The 17,126-nt window shown below is 37.7% G+C and overlaps 2 protein-coding genes across 5 annotated transcripts; both read right to left on the reverse strand.

Annotated features, from left to right (window-relative positions):
- Positions 1–276: 276 nt before the first annotated feature.
- On the reverse strand, positions 277–7,010 carry LOC111321343 (cytochrome P450 3A24). The gene is made up of 14 exons (XM_088761771.1): positions 6,844–7,010; positions 6,461–6,672; positions 5,924–6,020; positions 5,666–5,724; positions 5,313–5,409; positions 4,873–4,989; positions 4,504–4,592; positions 4,176–4,315; positions 3,922–4,049; positions 3,265–3,483; positions 2,804–2,892; positions 1,985–2,122; positions 1,587–1,749; positions 277–1,065 (listed from the first exon to the last, which is right to left on the reverse strand). Exons 1-14 carry the CDS (start codon positions 6,946–6,948, stop codon positions 985–987), a joined length of 1,734 nt encoding a protein of 577 aa, XP_088617897.1. The 5' UTR covers positions 6,949–7,010; the 3' UTR covers positions 277–984.
- Positions 7,011–8,569: 1,559 nt separating this feature from the next.
- On the reverse strand, positions 8,570–15,525 carry LOC148741483 (cytochrome P450 3A28-like). 4 transcript variants are annotated; one of them, XM_088761831.1, is made up of 14 exons: positions 15,369–15,525; positions 15,027–15,181; positions 14,702–14,798; positions 14,027–14,085; positions 13,578–13,674; positions 12,738–12,854; positions 12,272–12,360; positions 11,918–12,057; positions 11,460–11,578; positions 11,065–11,283; positions 10,390–10,478; positions 10,138–10,275; positions 9,431–9,593; positions 8,570–9,029 (listed from the first exon to the last, which is right to left on the reverse strand). In XM_088761831.1, exons 2-14 carry the CDS (start codon positions 15,113–15,115, stop codon positions 8,949–8,951), a joined length of 1,497 nt encoding a protein of 498 aa, XP_088617957.1. In that variant the 5' UTR covers positions 15,116–15,181; positions 15,369–15,525; the 3' UTR covers positions 8,570–8,948. The 4 variants fall into 4 exon arrangements, with proteins under 4 accessions (XP_088617957.1, XP_088617960.1, XP_088617961.1 ...); XM_088761834.1 differs by having other exon boundaries at positions 15,027–15,173; positions 15,369–15,518; XM_088761835.1 differs by lacking the exons at positions 14,702–14,798; positions 15,369–15,525 and having other exon boundaries at positions 15,027–15,155.
- Between the last annotated feature and the right edge of the window lie 1,601 nt (positions 15,526–17,126).

Here is a 17,126-nt window from a genome sequence, read left to right on the forward strand (position 1 = left end):
GTCAGCTTTAACGGCATCAACCCTGTAGGATTTTCGTTTGCCACTTTATATTTTGTTACGCCATAACAGACTATCGCCCAGCTTTTGGTTAATTCTCCCCGACAGTTGGTTGGCCCGGGTGCCCAGAGTTACCGGCACTGTGGACTGTTAGAGTTCAAATGCAGACTTTTCGTTCCAGAATGTAGCGCTCTGACCAATTGGCCACCCCATGTCCTTGCTAGCACACCCAATCTCAAACTTGTAGAGAGACGGTTTAAAGCATCGAACAGAGACATATTCTTCGTTACTTTGTTGAGCAGTTTATTGGTGCTAAAAATGAGATCTTTTAAGATTAAAATTTTACATTTGGATTCATAAATGATAGAGACCTGCTCTCTGTTCAGTTACTACGGTGTCACAATAAATCAACAGAAAACTACGCGTTACAATTCTATCACTGATAAAAATTTCTTTTCAAGGTATATGTTTTACTGTATAAGTCAAACTACAGAGAAAAATACTATAGCCCTGCTACACGATAACTTGTCAATCTAAAATACACGAGTTTACGTTGTTTTTAAGAAGAAACTGCGATGAGCCTTTAAGTACACAAAAATTAAAAGAAAACTGACTTCCTCAACTAGATAGAAAACCTTAGATGACGTTTATCTCAACATGAGCAGAAATAGCTCACGTCAATAGCTAGAACAAAGTAAAAAACAAAGCTAGAACAAAGCTAGAACACAAAATCTCAGCTATAGGCAAACAGAAATACTATTCCGTGACAAATATTTAGCTTTGAAAAAATTCCCTATTCCCTATACATTCGCTATATTCTACTTGCCAAAATTGAAGAATTTCTAAGGAATTTACTGTATCAATAGTTCAGTAATATGCTAATATGTAACAAAGGTAACAGTGAAATTGGACGTTAGATATCAGTCCAAAAACATATATATATATATATGTTTATTTGAAAAGTATTGTTAATTACATCCTCTTGATTTAGTCTCTGGGTGAAACTTTAAGCAATATCTTTCCTGGAGGGCAGGTAAGAACAGATCCAACAACATAGCCCAACGGAACCTGATAATATATGTATATATATATAAAAAATTAGTTATCTTTTCAATTTTTATTACATAAAAAAGCTTGCTATAAGGCTTTTAGAATGGTAGAAATAGCTAAATAACCAGCATTACGTATCTATTGGCCAGCCCTGAGCTTGTAGACGGAAGTTGACGACGCTAAAAATTAAGACGAAAAGTTATAGCACCAATCACTTGTTCCCCTATATCGCCTCACTTTTTTTAACCTTTGCACAAAGTAATATTCTCCCTTTCTATAATGAAAATCCTGTTCATGCTATGTATAGCGTCGCAGCTCAGTCGGCAGTAGAGCCTTTCAGGTACCTAGGAGGGCACTGGCAAGTTCGAATGTTTTCCTTTAGGTTTGACTTTCTGCAGTATCGTTTTCTGTGGTTTCCTATGAGGACCAATTCGTTTTTTATGAACTGACCTGGCCTAAAAGATCTTGTTGGAAGTTAGTTGGGTAGGCAAAAAGGGGGGTTAATTTAGCATCAGCCATTGTCAAATAACCAAACTCACCGCTGTTTTCTCGGTCCGTTCCAGCTTATACTTCTTTAATAATCTCACTAGGGTCAGCTTGATCTCCAGCAAAGCAAATCGCATACCGACACAGTTGTGTGGACCGTGGCCAAACGGCAAATATGTGTAGGGATGACGCTTTGCTTTCTCTGCCTCGGTGAATCTAACAAAATCAACGCACCAAATTATATCTTAAATCAGATATCGACATCATACGTTGATTGTGATAACTTAACCTTGCAAAAAGCTTCCGTTAGGCTGTTTTAAGCGACGAGACAGTAAAGCTGACGAGGTCGGAATATTACATTCAATTTTCTACACAAGACAGAAATGAAAGCTGACAGAGTAAAACGTAGCCTTGGATGACAAAGGAGAAAAAATAGGAATGCCTCTCTCACCTCTCTGGATCGAACTTTTCAGGATCTGGATAAATTTCTGGATCATGATGAATGGCGTAACATGGAACCAAGATCGGCATTCCCTGTGGAATTGTAACTCCTTTGATAGTACAGGTCTCGTTGCAGTCCCTCTGGATTCTAAGATGACACCAAAGAAATAATTAAAAAATTGCAACTTAGTAATCATCAACTGAGACAGTAACCGATTACAAAACAGGCTTAGTACAGTAAATTGTATTAGAAAAGGGGCTGGCATATTGACGTAAGATTATCCTCTCTCCCAATGATAGGGAGGTTTTCTAACCGTCTCATCTCAACGTTTCCTTGAAAACTGACTATTCAACTTTAAGGTACTTTAAATGAGGTTCGCTTTATTTGCTTCAAAGCTCTGGGGTGCGAAATGATTGAACTGTGGAAATGAGGGTATGTTTTACTTGGGACAAGAAGGATATTAACCAGAGCTCCACGATAAACTGAAACTAAGCTTTTTTGAATACAGAATAATGCCGTCTATTTAAAGTATAGTTTATACTGCAGACTTTGATCCTTGTTGTTTTGATATTCCGGAAGTGTTGGGTTTAAGTAAAGAACAATGTTTTTAAAAGAACGTGAAAAAAACCATAATCGCTGGATACAAAACCTCTAACTTAGTACTTAACGTAACCTGACCTGAACTACATGGAGAACTGAATACATTTATACTGCAAGTTACATAACACTACGTCGTGAAAAGTGATAACACTTTTGGTCCTATTTGCACTCAACACCACAAGGAAAAAGAAAAAAACCTCAAGATATGGGTCTTAAAGGCACGCTTACGCAAATCCTGGTGGATACATTCTGAGTGCTTCATTGATAACCATGTCAAGGTATTCCATCCTGTGAAGGACGTCATACGACGGCGACGCCTGTAGATTTTATGATTGAAAAAGTTAAGGCAACAGCAACTAGAACTAATTTGAACAACAGCTGATTGTATTTGTTTCACACGATTTCCCACATGATGGCAACGATCCTTGAGAAATGTAGGTTGGGGTTTATTTTGTGATTGTGGTTGTTGTTCAAGCGTTCAGTTATTCTCTTGGAAGTTTAGTCATTCTCTTGGAAATTTAGTCACGGAAACTGCTTTCGTATTTGTAACATATTACCTATACCGAAGTGAACAGAGTTTTGTGGAGTTGTTTTACAACAGCTTTTGACTTCTCTCAGCAAATTGATGAGGAGCACCCTCTACTCTGGGAATGAACAAACTCAAAACAGCAAATCAAGATCCTTCATACCTCGTTCCCAGGCCACATACGGTCAATCTCGTCTCGCAGTTTGTCTTGCACGTGCGAATCAAAGGCGAGGTGATAACAAACAAACCCCAGGGTGGTACTGGACGTTTCATATCCAGCGAGAAGGAATACGACACTTTGAGCCTGAATGTCTTCATTGTCAATTTTTTCTCCTCCTGTTTCTTCTTTTGCATCCAGCATCATTTGAAGCATGTCTTTTCGCTGTAAAGAGTTACAATGAGGTATTGAAACTAGTAAGAATGGGAATTGCCAGGTCATGCTTTTTGGTTTAGAATCTGACTTTTACCGGTATTTAAGTGGTATCCATATCTCTCGTCTGCCACTGGTAACAGGGGCGGATCCAGGATTTTTTTGAGGAGGGGGTGCACCACTAAAGAATGGCGTAACTGACTGGTGACCGGACGTAAACAAATTGTAATAGCGAACACGAAAAAGGCTTTTGCCTAGTCAATAACATAATATGAACTGCTCAGAATACATATCAAACGATACAGTAGATTTTGTAACCCAGAATACCACTTGTATTAGAAAGCCGCAGGTCATCCTGCACCCGCCCTCTAGTTCCGCCCCTGGGTAAACTATTAAAACTCAAGATTAATCCTATTTTTGGTAGTCAATTATGAATTTGAACCAACGTACTTGTCCACTGCCATTTCCATTTGCTTTAGTCCGCTCAGCAATAATGTTGGCTGCTACAGACCCAATCTTATCAAAATCAAGAGGGTCTGGAAGGTACTTGAACAAACGGTCTCCAAACGGTAAAAGCACTACGAAATAATAATGACAATCAGGAACTGTGTTTCCAATGGTGTCCATAGTACAATGTTGTGGTCAATCACTATCAAATAATTGAAATGATAACAATTAAGACAATTAAGACAGGAATGCCTTACACACGAAGGCAACAAGAGGGTGTGGAGCCATGGCCTTTTTTGCTAATTCAGTGATTGGATCATTTTCAACAGTTTGTGTTTCTGCTTTGACTCCAAATGCTGTCGACAAAATGACCTCCATGGTTAGACTCTGAAGCCACCTACAGGACAAAAAGTGTGAGTCAGTAAATGATATTTGAAATATAATATTTATAAAAAATTATTTCCCTCCAGAAAGAGTAAGGAAAACAGAAAATAGCAAAACCCTTGGAGGGGAAACTTAGTTTGGAAGTAAGAAAAAATGGGAACTTAATATATTCACTAATTCTAATGGTATAACTTAATTTACCTGTGGAAATCCACAGTCTCTCCAGTCTTGGATATGTTGTCCACTTTCGACACAAAGGTATCCAAAGCTTGATTCATAAAAGTCATCATCTGAAACATTTCATGGCAGAGCTGTCACTTTTAAAATACTGGTAATTATGTGATATGGTGATTGCCATTGCGCTGCACATACTTGTATGGACAGAAATTTATAACAGGTAGACTTTCTCTATTGGACTAAAGATAGTGAATTTTCATGCTTTGTGATATTCTAGATTTTAATTAACATTTTCCTACACACGGTAGGTTTGATAACTCAGTATGGACAAAAGTTGGTTGTATATTGTAACATGTAACTCAATAGCACCTTCATGATTACAGATGAACATACCAGTTTCATTTTAGATGCACTGAATGTTGGTGTCAGGGTGTTGCGAATATCCTTCCACTTCTGACCAGATGCAATGGTTAACATTTTGTCATAAGGCTTTGGAATCTCTACAATGGGCTAAGAGAATTTTTTTTAATGGTCTTACTATGTAATTCAAATGATTTACAGATTATGTGATAGCCTTAGTGCTAAGAACTTTGTGATATTGTCAGTGGAAGAGTTCTTTTTTCACCCTCAGGTAACTACAGAATGTTTTATTTAACAAATTAAAGAGGGCAAGAACCAAATTTCACAGGAATGATTATATCAGTCCACATCAAACTGAAGAGGAAAGTGTTCAAATGAGTTTCGTTAAAAAGAAGCCAAGGATTACATTGAAACAGCAATTGCCGTAATTAACTAAAGGTAATAAAAATTATAAAACAGGGGTTCTAACTTACCTTTCTGTCATGGAATTTAGAGAAATCTTTCACTAGAATGTCTTTAAGCATGTCTGGATCAGCAACCATTAGCATATGCTGACGGAAAAAATATATCCTAAAAGAAAAACAAATTATTACAAGACACTTTTTTTAAGTATGGTAAATAGACTAATATTTGTCCAATATTCAGTTAAGCATTCCAGGTGAACTTGTCAAGTTCAGCTTTGAGACACTGAGCCTAATGAGTATGGAGTGTTAACCATCTTATATTGTATTCATTTTAATTTTTCTCAGCTGTATTATTGATTCTTTACTGAAATCATTGCATGAGCAAGACAAAACAAGCCATTTATGAATAGGAAATCACATACCCAAACACCTTGCCATACTTCTTGTACCATTCCACATGAAGTTTTGGGAGAACGTTTGGCTAAAATGAAATATAACAACATTTACAGTTTGGAGCAAAGTACCTTTAAAGTTAATTGTTACAAATTCAAATTGGTGCACAATTTTGAACTATTCCAATCTCAGATTTTTTTCAGGTACATAAGTTAATACTGAAATTACGCTTTTTTATTTCTTCTCTAACATAAACCTAAAACCAATAAATAACTGCACTGACTTACATCAAAAAGGTTCCTCAATGAGTTCCCAAAGAAAGGAAGTGGTCTTGGTCCTTTGATTCCCAGTTTCATGAACACAGTGAATGGGGCCACACAGTACCTTTCGTAGGGACGAAACAGCTTGGTAAATGATTAATCGAAACATCTCACTGTAAACAGGTGAATAATTCTTTTGAATTCTTTCAGCGTGAAGGAGAATACGAATCCTTAAATCTTGCAGGATTCGGATGTTGCGTGACAATCAATATGGTAATTCAACAAAAGAAATAATTACAGCCTCAAAATATGCAACCGTTATCTTAAAAAAAGATATTTCTCTACTGTACTGATCGCGAGTGGGAGCGATTTCCGTAATTTGTACTCTACTTCCTCCGATTAAAACGTCGATTGTACTTGTACAATTACCCAGCAAAGTACAGTACTTGGCTGGTTGATTGTAAAAACTAAAATCGATTATTCATTTTGCTAAGAAAATCCTGGCACTTAATAATAAACCGATAACACTTTGCAATTCAGGCTCATTTTACTAAAAATACTCACCAGTAAAACAAAACTACTAGAAACCCAACTAGGAGTGCCACCCAGTGATCCTTCTCAAACTGAAGTATTGTTTGCAAAAACTCCGCCATCTTTGCTGTGGTTTGCGTGAAGGTGAAATAATTACAGCTGAATAATTGTTTTTTGGAGGTCGGCTGCTGGCTATGGTAAAATCTGTATATTTCCCTTTTCTTTTCACGTTTTCTAGGTCTTCTCTGTGAACAGAAAAAAAAATAGGCGGTCCAATTACAACCGACTATATTCTGGAGAGACTGATACCCCAAGGGTGTGATGTAACGAACTTCACGAAGCGAATTGGTAGAAATGACGAAGAAGAGGTTTCCTTAGGTTTGATTCGAAGTATTTAGCAAAAGTTCAAAACTTACCGGTGCTACTTCGCGTGAAGTGAAGTAATCTGTAGCGTATAAGTCTGTTGCTGCTGTTGGCTCGTTGCAAGCGCAGGTCTGTTGTTTATATAGCCGAGGTTGCATGCATAATTTGAATAAATTATGTCATTCCTAAATTTAGTTGCTAATGTAATGTTGAAGTAAATGAACATTTGTCACGTCGTATGGCGAATTGATCAGTTTTCATATTTTGTTAGAACTGAGTCAACCTTTCCTCATAAATCAACGCTGATTAAAAAAAAAAAAAAAGTATTGCAACGTAGAAAGAGTGATTTTCTGCATTCATAACGATTTCATAAGAAGGTTTCTTTGGGGTTCGTTTGTACCGGAAATGCGTCATTATGGTAACTATCACGCAACGCTTTTACCATAATTGGCAAAATAGAGCTTATGATTATTAGATACTTTGTCAGCTTGGCCGAACCTAACTTATGCTGTAACGTCAGTAAGTAGAGAGCACTGGTCGGCATTTTAAAATTTCTATTGATTTACAGTAAAATCGAAACTGTACACGCCAAAAAATGAAATCGAAAAGGCTTCTTTGTCGCAGGGCAGCTGTACAGTTTTTCTTGTGCACCTTAATTTAGTTCACCCTAATGTACTTCTATAGCTAAAGGTAATCACGTTGAAAAGCTATTTTGAGTAAGTATTTTTAAAAACACTTTACGGTGATATTTTTATGACTACTTCGTAAGGAACGGAAATATTGATTGTTGTAGGTGATTTAATATCAATTCAGCGTAAACGTTCTATGGAATAATCATGATACTGCTGAGCTCAGCAATACCAAAATGTCAGCCCTTAATTCAACTAAGGCTATCAATAAGACTCACAGTATTTGGGCACAAGCTGGTTTTATAGTACTTATGTGACGACGACAGCGAATCTTACAGGAAAAGTGATCCACCGAATAATAGAAAGAGCAATAACTTTGTTCAGAACAGCAACTAGTAATCAGCGGAAAGCGATAACTCTCTAGCCGCTGTGCAGCAAATCAAGCTGGCTAAATTTGTAGATACACCGCATTTCCTTTTCAGTTTTACGTTTGGGAAGCGAAGACTCCGCACATGTGTCCTCCGGTTTAACAACCCTCGGAGGTGGCTCCCATAACTTTTAGAATACCCGATCAACTATCAAACATGAAACAGCCATGGCCTGCAAAATGGAACCGATAAAGCGTGAAATCCCACATCGTTCTCATTTTCTTTTTGCTGTCTGGGATCTTTGGTTTAACATATTTTATCAACACCCTAAATCGATTGAAGTTTGGGTATGACCTAACTGCTGTAAATATACCATACTAGATTGTTTATCGCAAGGGTGTGCCACCGAATACATTTGCACATTTAGCGCTTGCGCAGTTCAATAATCGACGAAATGACCAATGACCCCATACTGATCCTGCCACGTAAAAGTTTTCAAGTTGTCGGTTTTACGTTGTCACTTAATGATCTCAAATAGAACTTTAGTGAGTACTTCCTGTTCAAGCGTATTTCAGGCCGTATGACACAGTAACGCCAAGAGTGGGGATCATGCATCTATGCAAAAAACAGTTCTCTACCAATATGCACAGGAAACAATTCTCTTCAAAAAAGTGACTATAAAAATACAAATTGCGACGATTTTCTCAAAAACTCGAGTTCGCAAAATTCGACATTCATTGCTAGAGTAACGTAGAGTATCGAAATTGAAGTCACAAACATAGTATGAGGAAACGAGTTTATTGCATCTCAGATATCGAAACGTTTATGGTTAAAAGAAATCCTATATATCAAAGAAACAACGAAATGTCTATGACTGACAGAAAACCTGTATATCAAAGAGAAAGTAAGTTGGTGAACATGTACACAGTGGTCAAGGAGTCAAGAACAATTGCTCCCGTGGCCACTAGTGAACTTGGTTAATCGTGGTTAATTAAATCAATCTGCTCAAAGCACAATAATGCTGAGGGACAAGCTATGCATTGCGAACTTTATATCAGACGTGTTTTTTTTTTCCTTAAACTTAAAGCTAAGGTGATAATAGGAGGAGTTCTTTAAGCTGCCCCCGGTCTAGTAAAGGACGTTTACCACCCCGTTTTACTTTCAAGCTCTGGGTGAGACTTTCAGCATAATTTTTCCTTGTGGGCAGGTTAGGACAGCGCCTATAACAAAGCCTAACGGAACCTAGAAAGTAAAGAGAATGATTGAGTTAGACTCACCAAAAATACAAATGAATGAATGATCACTGCAGTCTGACCACTAGCTACCGCCGAGCCTCTCTGGTGAGAGTTGGACGAGTCTAGCGCATCATTCCGACGAAAGGAAGACATGGCGACCGTTGCACAGCTTGTCCCTCTGCTCCTGAAGGCTCTTCAGGTAGCTGAGAGACAGTGATCTGCGTTGCAAAACCCACGTAGAGGCTACAAATATTCTTAAACATGTCAGGATGTCTTTAGTTTGTCTAGAACCCGAGAATAACACGATTTGTGATTACAGCGCGGTCGGTAGGCATGGACCTGTTCCCTGAGAAGAGATAATAAAGGTATTGCTGTACCGTCCAACCACTGACATGCTGCCTAACTTACTGCTGTTTTCTCGGTGCGCTCCAGCTTGTACTTCTTTAGTAATCTCACCAGGGTCAGCTTAATTTCCAGCAAAGCAAATCGCATACCGACACAATTGTGGGGACCGTGACCAAACGGCATATATGTGTAGGGATGACGCCTAGCTTTCTCTGCTTCAGTGAATCTGCCAAAATCAACGCACATGCGAACATTTTTTTATTGGTGTAGAACGCTGACCGTTTAAAATAAATACTTAGCTTGTGGGGATCAAGTTGTCTTTTGACAGATTCGAACACATGCCTACTTCAAACATGGTTTTTTAAGCCTTCACACTCTAACATCAGTATGCATAATCTCTCTTGCATTCTCTATACATATACTAAGGTGCTAACAAAATGAATTTGTTTGCCAATCAATAGCTCCTTTAGTTGGTGATCATTTCCTTTATTCTTGTGAAGTTAATGTGAGATGTGTAAAGAGAAATGAGGTGTTAATCACTCTTACGGGTCGAAGGGTTAGATATAGTTAAAAAAAAAATCTCTTCAATCTGCACATCCACTTCCAAGAATACCAAGTGGAACCGAGGAACAGCCCAGAATCGATGGCTTGAGCCATGACACCATAGATGGCATTAATCAGCGGTTGCGCCAACCCTATTGAGCCTTAACTAACTTAACTAAAGAAATCGGAACATTCTATAGTGTAAAAAGTAAAAATATCTTGCGAACCTTTCTGGATCAAATGTTTCTGGATCCGGGTAGATCTCTGGGTCATGATGAATGGCATAGGATGGAATTAATATTCCTATTCCTTCTGGAATTGTAACCCCTTTTATAGTACAATTCTCTTTACATTCTCTTTGAAGCCTAAGACAGAAACATAATACCTGTTAGTAACAGAAAAATTTAAAAAAACTAGAGTAGCGCTGATTACTAACGGAAACAATTACAGGTGAACACAGTCATTCGTTTTACACTCACGTGAAAGCTGGTGGATACATTCGGAGTGCTTCTTTGATAACCATGTCGAGGTACTCCATCTTATGAAGGACATCATACGAAGGAGATACCTGAAATGATGACAGAAAAAATTTAAAGACATTTTTTTAGACAATAAAAACCGAATAAAAAAAAGTGTACGGTTCTATTCTTTCTGCGTTTCTTTTTAATATTTACAAGAGAATGTAAACTTTGTATCCTCTTGATCTATATTATCCATCGTCATTCTTAATGAGATAAATTGCATTCCAATAGCCAAAGACCTGTTTTTTTTCCCTTTACTTCACCATATGAACCATTGTGTTATACAAACGAGAAGCAGTTTTACAATTAAGAGTGCTTTACGACTGAGCGTTGTAAAACCAAAACCAAAGTAATTACAACGGCTAATCAGAAGGAAGTTGCCTTGAAGAGCCAATTAGAACTCATTTTAAAAACAAGCCAACAGCCTAAAGCGCAGGAAAACGCAGGCGACCCAGTCGTGATTGGTGTTAGTTTTGCACCTGATTGGCTGAGAGAGTTTTCTGGACCAATCCCCGTGCGAAGTAAAACAAAACCAATACAATCCTGGACTACTTTCGACGATCAATTGAAAATTAGTCTGTAGGTCTATCGCTTTGCGTCTTTTGATAAAAACACATTTTTGCTGAGTCATACCTCGTCTTCAGGCCACATACGATCAATTTCGTCCCTCAGTTTGACTTGCACATGTGTCTCAATGGCAAGGTGATAACAAACAAACCCCAGGGTGGTACTGGAAGTTTCATATCCAGCGAGAAGGAACACGACACTTTGGGCTTGGATATCTTCGTTGTCAATTTTCCCCCCTTCTGTTTCATCTTTTGCATCCAACATCAGTTGGAGGAGGTCTTTGCGCTGTAGAGGATAGAATAGTGGTTCCATCTCTCCAAAAGTTGTGTGATTTTGAAAACTTCATTAACAGTTTAAAGCATTACCCAGTGCAAATTTATACAATTACTGCAGAAACTTTGACAGTTAAAAACCACTCTGATCTAGTCAGTTTTGTAACTTCATCGGATGCTAAAACTTACCACGTTGCTTTTTCCTTTTGTCCTCTCTGCGATGATACTGGCTGCGACGGAACCAATCTTGTTAAAATCAAGCGGGTCCGGAAAGTACTTAAGTAAACGGTCTCCGAACGGCATTAGCACTAGAAAAAATGGTTTGCTTTTGTGACACTTCAATAAAACAAATACATCTTTATGGCCGATTCAATTTTTCAGTGGATTAAAACTAATGTCTGGGTGGATCTTGTAGCATTTCTTGATACCGATACGGGTTTGTGGCCGTTAGTCGTCGGTGTCGAGCCTATGATATGCATGTATAGTAAAATAGGTTGTGGTTTGTCAAAGTGGTGAATAATACTTTCAAAAGAGAAGTATAATCGTTTGTCTCACTATGTTGTCACTGAAGATGTGATATCTTTGCGATGTGTGTCAACTGGAGGGAAGAAGCAGGGATGAAGAAAACAAAGGAAGTGAATCTTTACGCATAATTCCAATGAAAGGATGTGGAGCCATGGCCTTCTTTGCTAGTTCAGTGATTGAATCGTTTTCAACAGTTTGCGTTTCTGCTTTGACTCCAAATGCTGTTGACAAAATTACTTCCATGGTAAGACTCTGAAGCCACCTATAAGGTAATATTAAGAGAACGTGAAAAATTCGACTATATAAATGATGGAAAGAAGTGGATAAGAGGAAGATTTGAAGGACACCAGGGACACCTTTACCTAATGTTAACTTCCCACACATCCCATTCCTCCTCCGTGTAGTACCTGTGGTTAGCTGTGGCCACTTCTAACTAGAGGTTACCTTCTTTAAAGTGTAATTATCAACTAAATTACCGATGAAAATCTACTATCTCTCCTGTTTTCGAAATTCTATCCACTTTCTCCATTAGAGTGTCCAGTGCTTCATTCATAAAAGTCATCATCTACAAGGATAAGCAAATACTGTTAATTAGGTAATGACCTCTAATTATCCAATGGTTTTCATTATTATCATGACTATTATTATCATATCATTACATTACTATTTCCTTATTTCATTGTATAAAGACATCACGAGGCTGTTTTTTTTTTTTGCATTTGTAAATGAGTCACTCGGTTTGTAAATGAGTCACTCGTGCAGCATTATATCTTTTCCCCTTTTTCCTTTTTTTAAAATCTGGGAGATAAAACAAAAATGATAATTTTTTTTATTTAATTATATTATGTCAGAGAGATGTATTTTTACAGCAATGTAGTATGTGGGAAGAATTTGGAGTTTTTTAAGTTTACTATTGATTCTTCAGTTATCATTATCAAATACCTGTTTCATTTTGGATGCACTGAATGTTGGTGTCAGAGTGTTGCGAATATCCTTCCACTTCTGACCGGATACATTGGTTAACATTTTGTCATAAGGCTTTGGAAATTCTATAACAGTCTGAGAAAATAATTTTATGGATATGATGATATTGTTACCCTCTGATAGCATACTGATGCGATGGTCCGCGCGTAAAAGTCGCAAAAGTTCTCATATGAGATGTTTTTAGACATGAGAACGCCCATTCTCTCATGGGTCAAGCCTTCAAGGTGCATAAAGAGACTTGTACGAATTAGAACGACTCTCCGAAACCCTCAAAGCGCTGAGTCAGATTTACGACAATCTCATCTAAGCAATATAAGCATCTCCCAACAAAAAACACTCAGTTTATAGTTCTAGTATATCTTCCAGCAGTCGAGTTTAGAATGATTTTCGGTTTTCTCAAAGCCGAGAGAGTTTCCTGCTTACTTGCCTAATGCTTGGGTTATTATGAAAACTTTGAAAACATCTCTCGTGCCCATATCTCACGAAATGCAGCTTTATTCGCGAATGTGATTTTTATCAAAATCGCCATGTAGCGTTTTTTTACTTTCTCCGGCGCACATCACACGAAAACTTCCTTTACCGGTTTGTAAAATACTTGTATGCTATCTCACGGACTACAAGTAACTTTTCTGGTACATTTCCAAAAACTGACACGGTTTTTACCATCTTTCAAATCTTAACTTTTGAGAGAGAGCAATATGCTAATGACGTAGTACACCTTTTAAGACATTCGTCATTGACCAATCAGTAACGAGATGTTTAGTTGATTATATGATACTGTTATGTAAACTACTGTACCTTTCTATCGTGAAATTTACGAAAATCTTTCACAAGGATCTCTCTGATCATGTCTGGGTCAGCAACAACCAGAAAAGGCTGGCGGAAAAGATACATTCTGCAAGAAAAATCGAATAAGCCAAGTGAAGTTCAAAGTATTAAATATGCAATGCAGATGCAGGTGCTATCCCTTGATCTGCCCTGAAAAAGTAACTGTGCCATGCACCGAATGCAAATATGGCGTCCAATTTGAATTTCCATTGTTCTGGACTGACTAGCCTCGTCTTCACGTGGAAATACAAAAGGATTATTACATGTGTGAGAGGCTAGTCAGTCCTGAACAATAGCAACTCAAATTGGACGCCATATTTGCATTCGGTGTTTCGACTTGCAGAGTGCCATCTCGGGAAAATTGTTTGAATTACAAATTAATTTGTATTACAAAGAAAGAAATAGAAAATAACACATACCCGAACACCTTGCCATACTTTTTGCACCATTCTTGGTGAATTTTGGGACGGTTGTTTCGCTAGGGGAGTGAAGATAGTATATAGGGAATTTATATAAGATGAAAAAGCTAGAAAGCCAATTCAAATTTATCAATCAGGTCATACATTGTATTTTAATGCGATAATTAAGTCTCTTTTTTATCAGCATGAAGTAATTTCTATTATGGATGGCGACAGTTAGACTGTATCTCGATTGTTACTCATCTGTAAGTGGGGGAGAGGGGTGGGGGAAATGTATGGAGAACAGTATGGAGAATATGCATACTGATGTTAGGGTAGCCTCCAGTCCGACGCAGACGTTCTTTGGGCTCGTCACGCAATCTTCCTCCCCCATCGTTCGTGGGGGAGGAAGATTGCGTGACGATCCCAAAAAACGTCTGCGTAGGAGGCTGTTAGGGTGTTTAAGGGTTTTTTTGTCGTGTTTGCAGGCTATTCATGGAGTAGCAAGGCTGTTCAAGGTCAACCAATTGCACCAAAGCATTATTATTTTAATGTTTCTGAGACAGTGATGAAAAACTAACTGAAGTCGAACAGTACTTAGCTAAAAGGTAGTCAATTTGTGATCTATCCAGTTCTACACATCGCCTTTATATGCACCACAAATTAAACTCTACAAACCAATACACAGTCACGTACATTCAAAGTGCTCCCCCATGAGTTTCCGAAAAACGGAATTGGTTTCGGTCCATTAATTCCAAGTTTCTTAAACACAGAAAATGGTGCGACACAGAACCTCAGAAGAAAAGAGAAATTCATTTGAATGATAACCTAATTTATGAAATTGTATCACGTTCTTCACTTTTTGAAGGGCGCGATATTGCGTGACGATCAATCGTCACCCTTACAACGTAATTTTGAGAGAAGATTTCATACCTCTGTTGGTCGCCGATCAATCGTTTTATCCGTTGCTAGTAAATTGCATTTGCGTCTAATAGCCGTTTGAAATTGGGATTCCACTTACCAATAAAGCAGCACAACCAGAAATCCCAATAAAAGTCCAAACCAGTGATCTTTCTCAAGCTGATATATGATTTGAAGAAAATCCGCCATCCGCGTTCTAACTTCGTTAATTGAGCAGGTCAAGTTTTAATCTGAAACTTTCCCTTCTCTATTTACCTTGGAGAGAAGACGTCGATGATTACAACTGAATCTGTCTCTAGTCAACCACGAGAATTACTTAGTAATGGATAAAAGTAAATAACGTTCTCACATTGAATAACAAGGAAAAAACATGTCAAGAAGACGGTATTTTATCAGGTAAGGCGAAAAATTCCGACATGTACGTGAAAAATTCAAAACTCACCAGTCCTATCTTGACAAAAGTCTCCTCTCCGTACAAAAATGTCTCCTCTCCGCACTTGATGACGCGCTGAAGCTTAATGCTCCTTCATCGCAGGACTATTTTTCTTTCGCTCAAGGTTTTGTCGTCTTGCATCATTTGAATATGTAAAGAATAATCTAAATTTAGTTGCATATCTAATGCTGAGGTCACGCAATAAAGCTGTTTTGTTTGTTTCCGAAAAAGTCTAAGCGATGGAAAATTTTTTAAGATAGTTTCGAAAAAAAAATCTGACGAAAATATAAATCACGCTGAACCAAGACTTTCTTTTTCCCGAAGAGACTTGCTTCGTAGCAGAATCGGGTATCATAGGAGAGTCTCGATGAGGCTTACTGTTTGCAGAAAAACGGTAAAAATTTTTGAGCCAATGTGCGTAAAAAAGAAAAAATTGAACGTTTGTCGTGAAAGAAACCAGCGATGGGTTATTATGAAAGTGTCACAATCTCAGATTTTTCAAGCGTTACGCGAAATTTACTTTGCACTGATGCAACTTCCGGTGACCACATCTGAATAACGATGGTGATACGGCCCTTTATTGAAGATGACAACTCACTCCTGCCTAAAATACAAATACCTCTTAGCTTTCAGGCACAAGTGCACCACACAGAACATCTCGATAATTTTCCTCAACATTCCAACATCCTATCAACTTCAGCGTCTGCGTTAAGGGTCATTCAGAGAAAGTCTTAACGTTGTAAGAAATTACCTTATTCGATACGCGTGTAATATTGCCATCGCAATCGTCACATAACACACATTGAGAAGCTCTACTGCATTTAAGTCTGATGCAAAATTGGCCAGGCATTTCAGGTAAACTTTAGGATTAATCAGAAAGGATTCTTGCCGAGTCAAAACTGTTTTCTTCCGTGTTTAATCAGAATGAGTTGCCATATAAAAAAAGAAGAGAAAAATCTTGCTTTGTTGGACGTGGTTATTGAATAGATGTAAACAGGACATCAATGCTTCTATGGAATTGTGAGATTTTTATTTGTGCTTTGAAAACACCGCCGACCAATGACCCTAAAGCAGGTGTGACTGTTAAATTAACAGTGGCACTGGAAAAAAACACTTTTGACCTTGAAACTTGGTGCCGTCTTTGGATTAGAACTATATTTTCAAAAGTGGATCCTTCCCTCCAACGTACAGCTGGAAAAGCAGGTACCCTAATACTGGTTAAAGAAAGGACTGAACATGCGTTACAGAAAACAAAAATGCTAATAATAGTAACTTAAAACTACTTACATTGAGTGATTTGATTTTCAGTCTGTTACAGATTGAAAAAGTATGATTGAGATTGACAAAAATTTAGTTTTGTTTTACCAGTAGATAAGAAACTATAATCATTGCTACTTCTAAAAAGGAGTTACTTTGCATCCAATACCCTGGCCAGGTTCCTGAAGTCTGTGAACCTAAATTGTCTTATTTCAGAGGGATGTCTAATGATCAGACATCGCGTAAAAGAAAGGTTTGTGATAAAGATAAATAGAAATTTTCTGGAAGCAAATCGAAAAAAATAATTGCACCTGAATGGTGAGGATCTAAATGGTATGGCTTGGAACATACAATTACAATTTGTAACATGATGGTAAATTTTAAAATGAGATATCCAAGTTTACTGACGAATGTAAATCGAACAGAAAAGATCGCCGACATAAAAAAGGACAATGGAGCTGTACCATAGGAGGGGAGAATTATATATGTACCATTTTCAATGACAACGTT

Source organism: Stylophora pistillata, chromosome 1 (assembly GCF_964205215.1).
Source record: "Stylophora pistillata chromosome 1, jaStyPist1.2, whole genome shotgun sequence".
Lineage (NCBI taxonomy): Eukaryota > Metazoa > Cnidaria > Anthozoa > Scleractinia > Pocilloporidae > Stylophora > Stylophora pistillata.

What these genes read in the sequence shown, in the direction of transcription:
- LOC111321343 (XM_088761771.1), bottom strand. Translation starts at nt 6,948, where the DNA reads ATGCAACCTCGGCTATATAAACAACAGACCTGCGCTTGCAACGAGCCA. An exon ending in CTAGTAGTTTTGTTTTACTG is followed by an intron (nt 6,021 to 6,460) that starts GTGAGTATTTTT and finishes TCCCTACGAAAG; the next exon opens with GTACTGTGTGGCCCCATTCA. An exon ending in AACGGACCGAGAAAACAGCG is followed by an intron (nt 1,066 to 1,586) that starts GTGAGTTTGGTT and finishes ATATATTATCAG; the next exon opens with GTTCCGTTGGGCTATGTTGT.
- LOC148741483 (XM_088761831.1), bottom strand. Translation starts at nt 15,115, where the DNA reads ATGGCGGATTTTCTTCAAATCATATATCAGCTTGAGAAAGATCACTGG. An exon ending in AAGTATGGCAAGGTGTTCGG is followed by an intron (nt 13,675 to 14,026) that starts GTATGTGTTATT and finishes TTTTTCTTGCAG; the next exon opens with AATGTATCTTTTCCGCCAGC. An exon ending in ATGTATCCACCAGCTTTCAC is followed by an intron (nt 10,276 to 10,389) that starts GTGAGTGTAAAA and finishes TTTCTGTCTTAG; the next exon opens with GCTTCAAAGAGAATGTAAAG.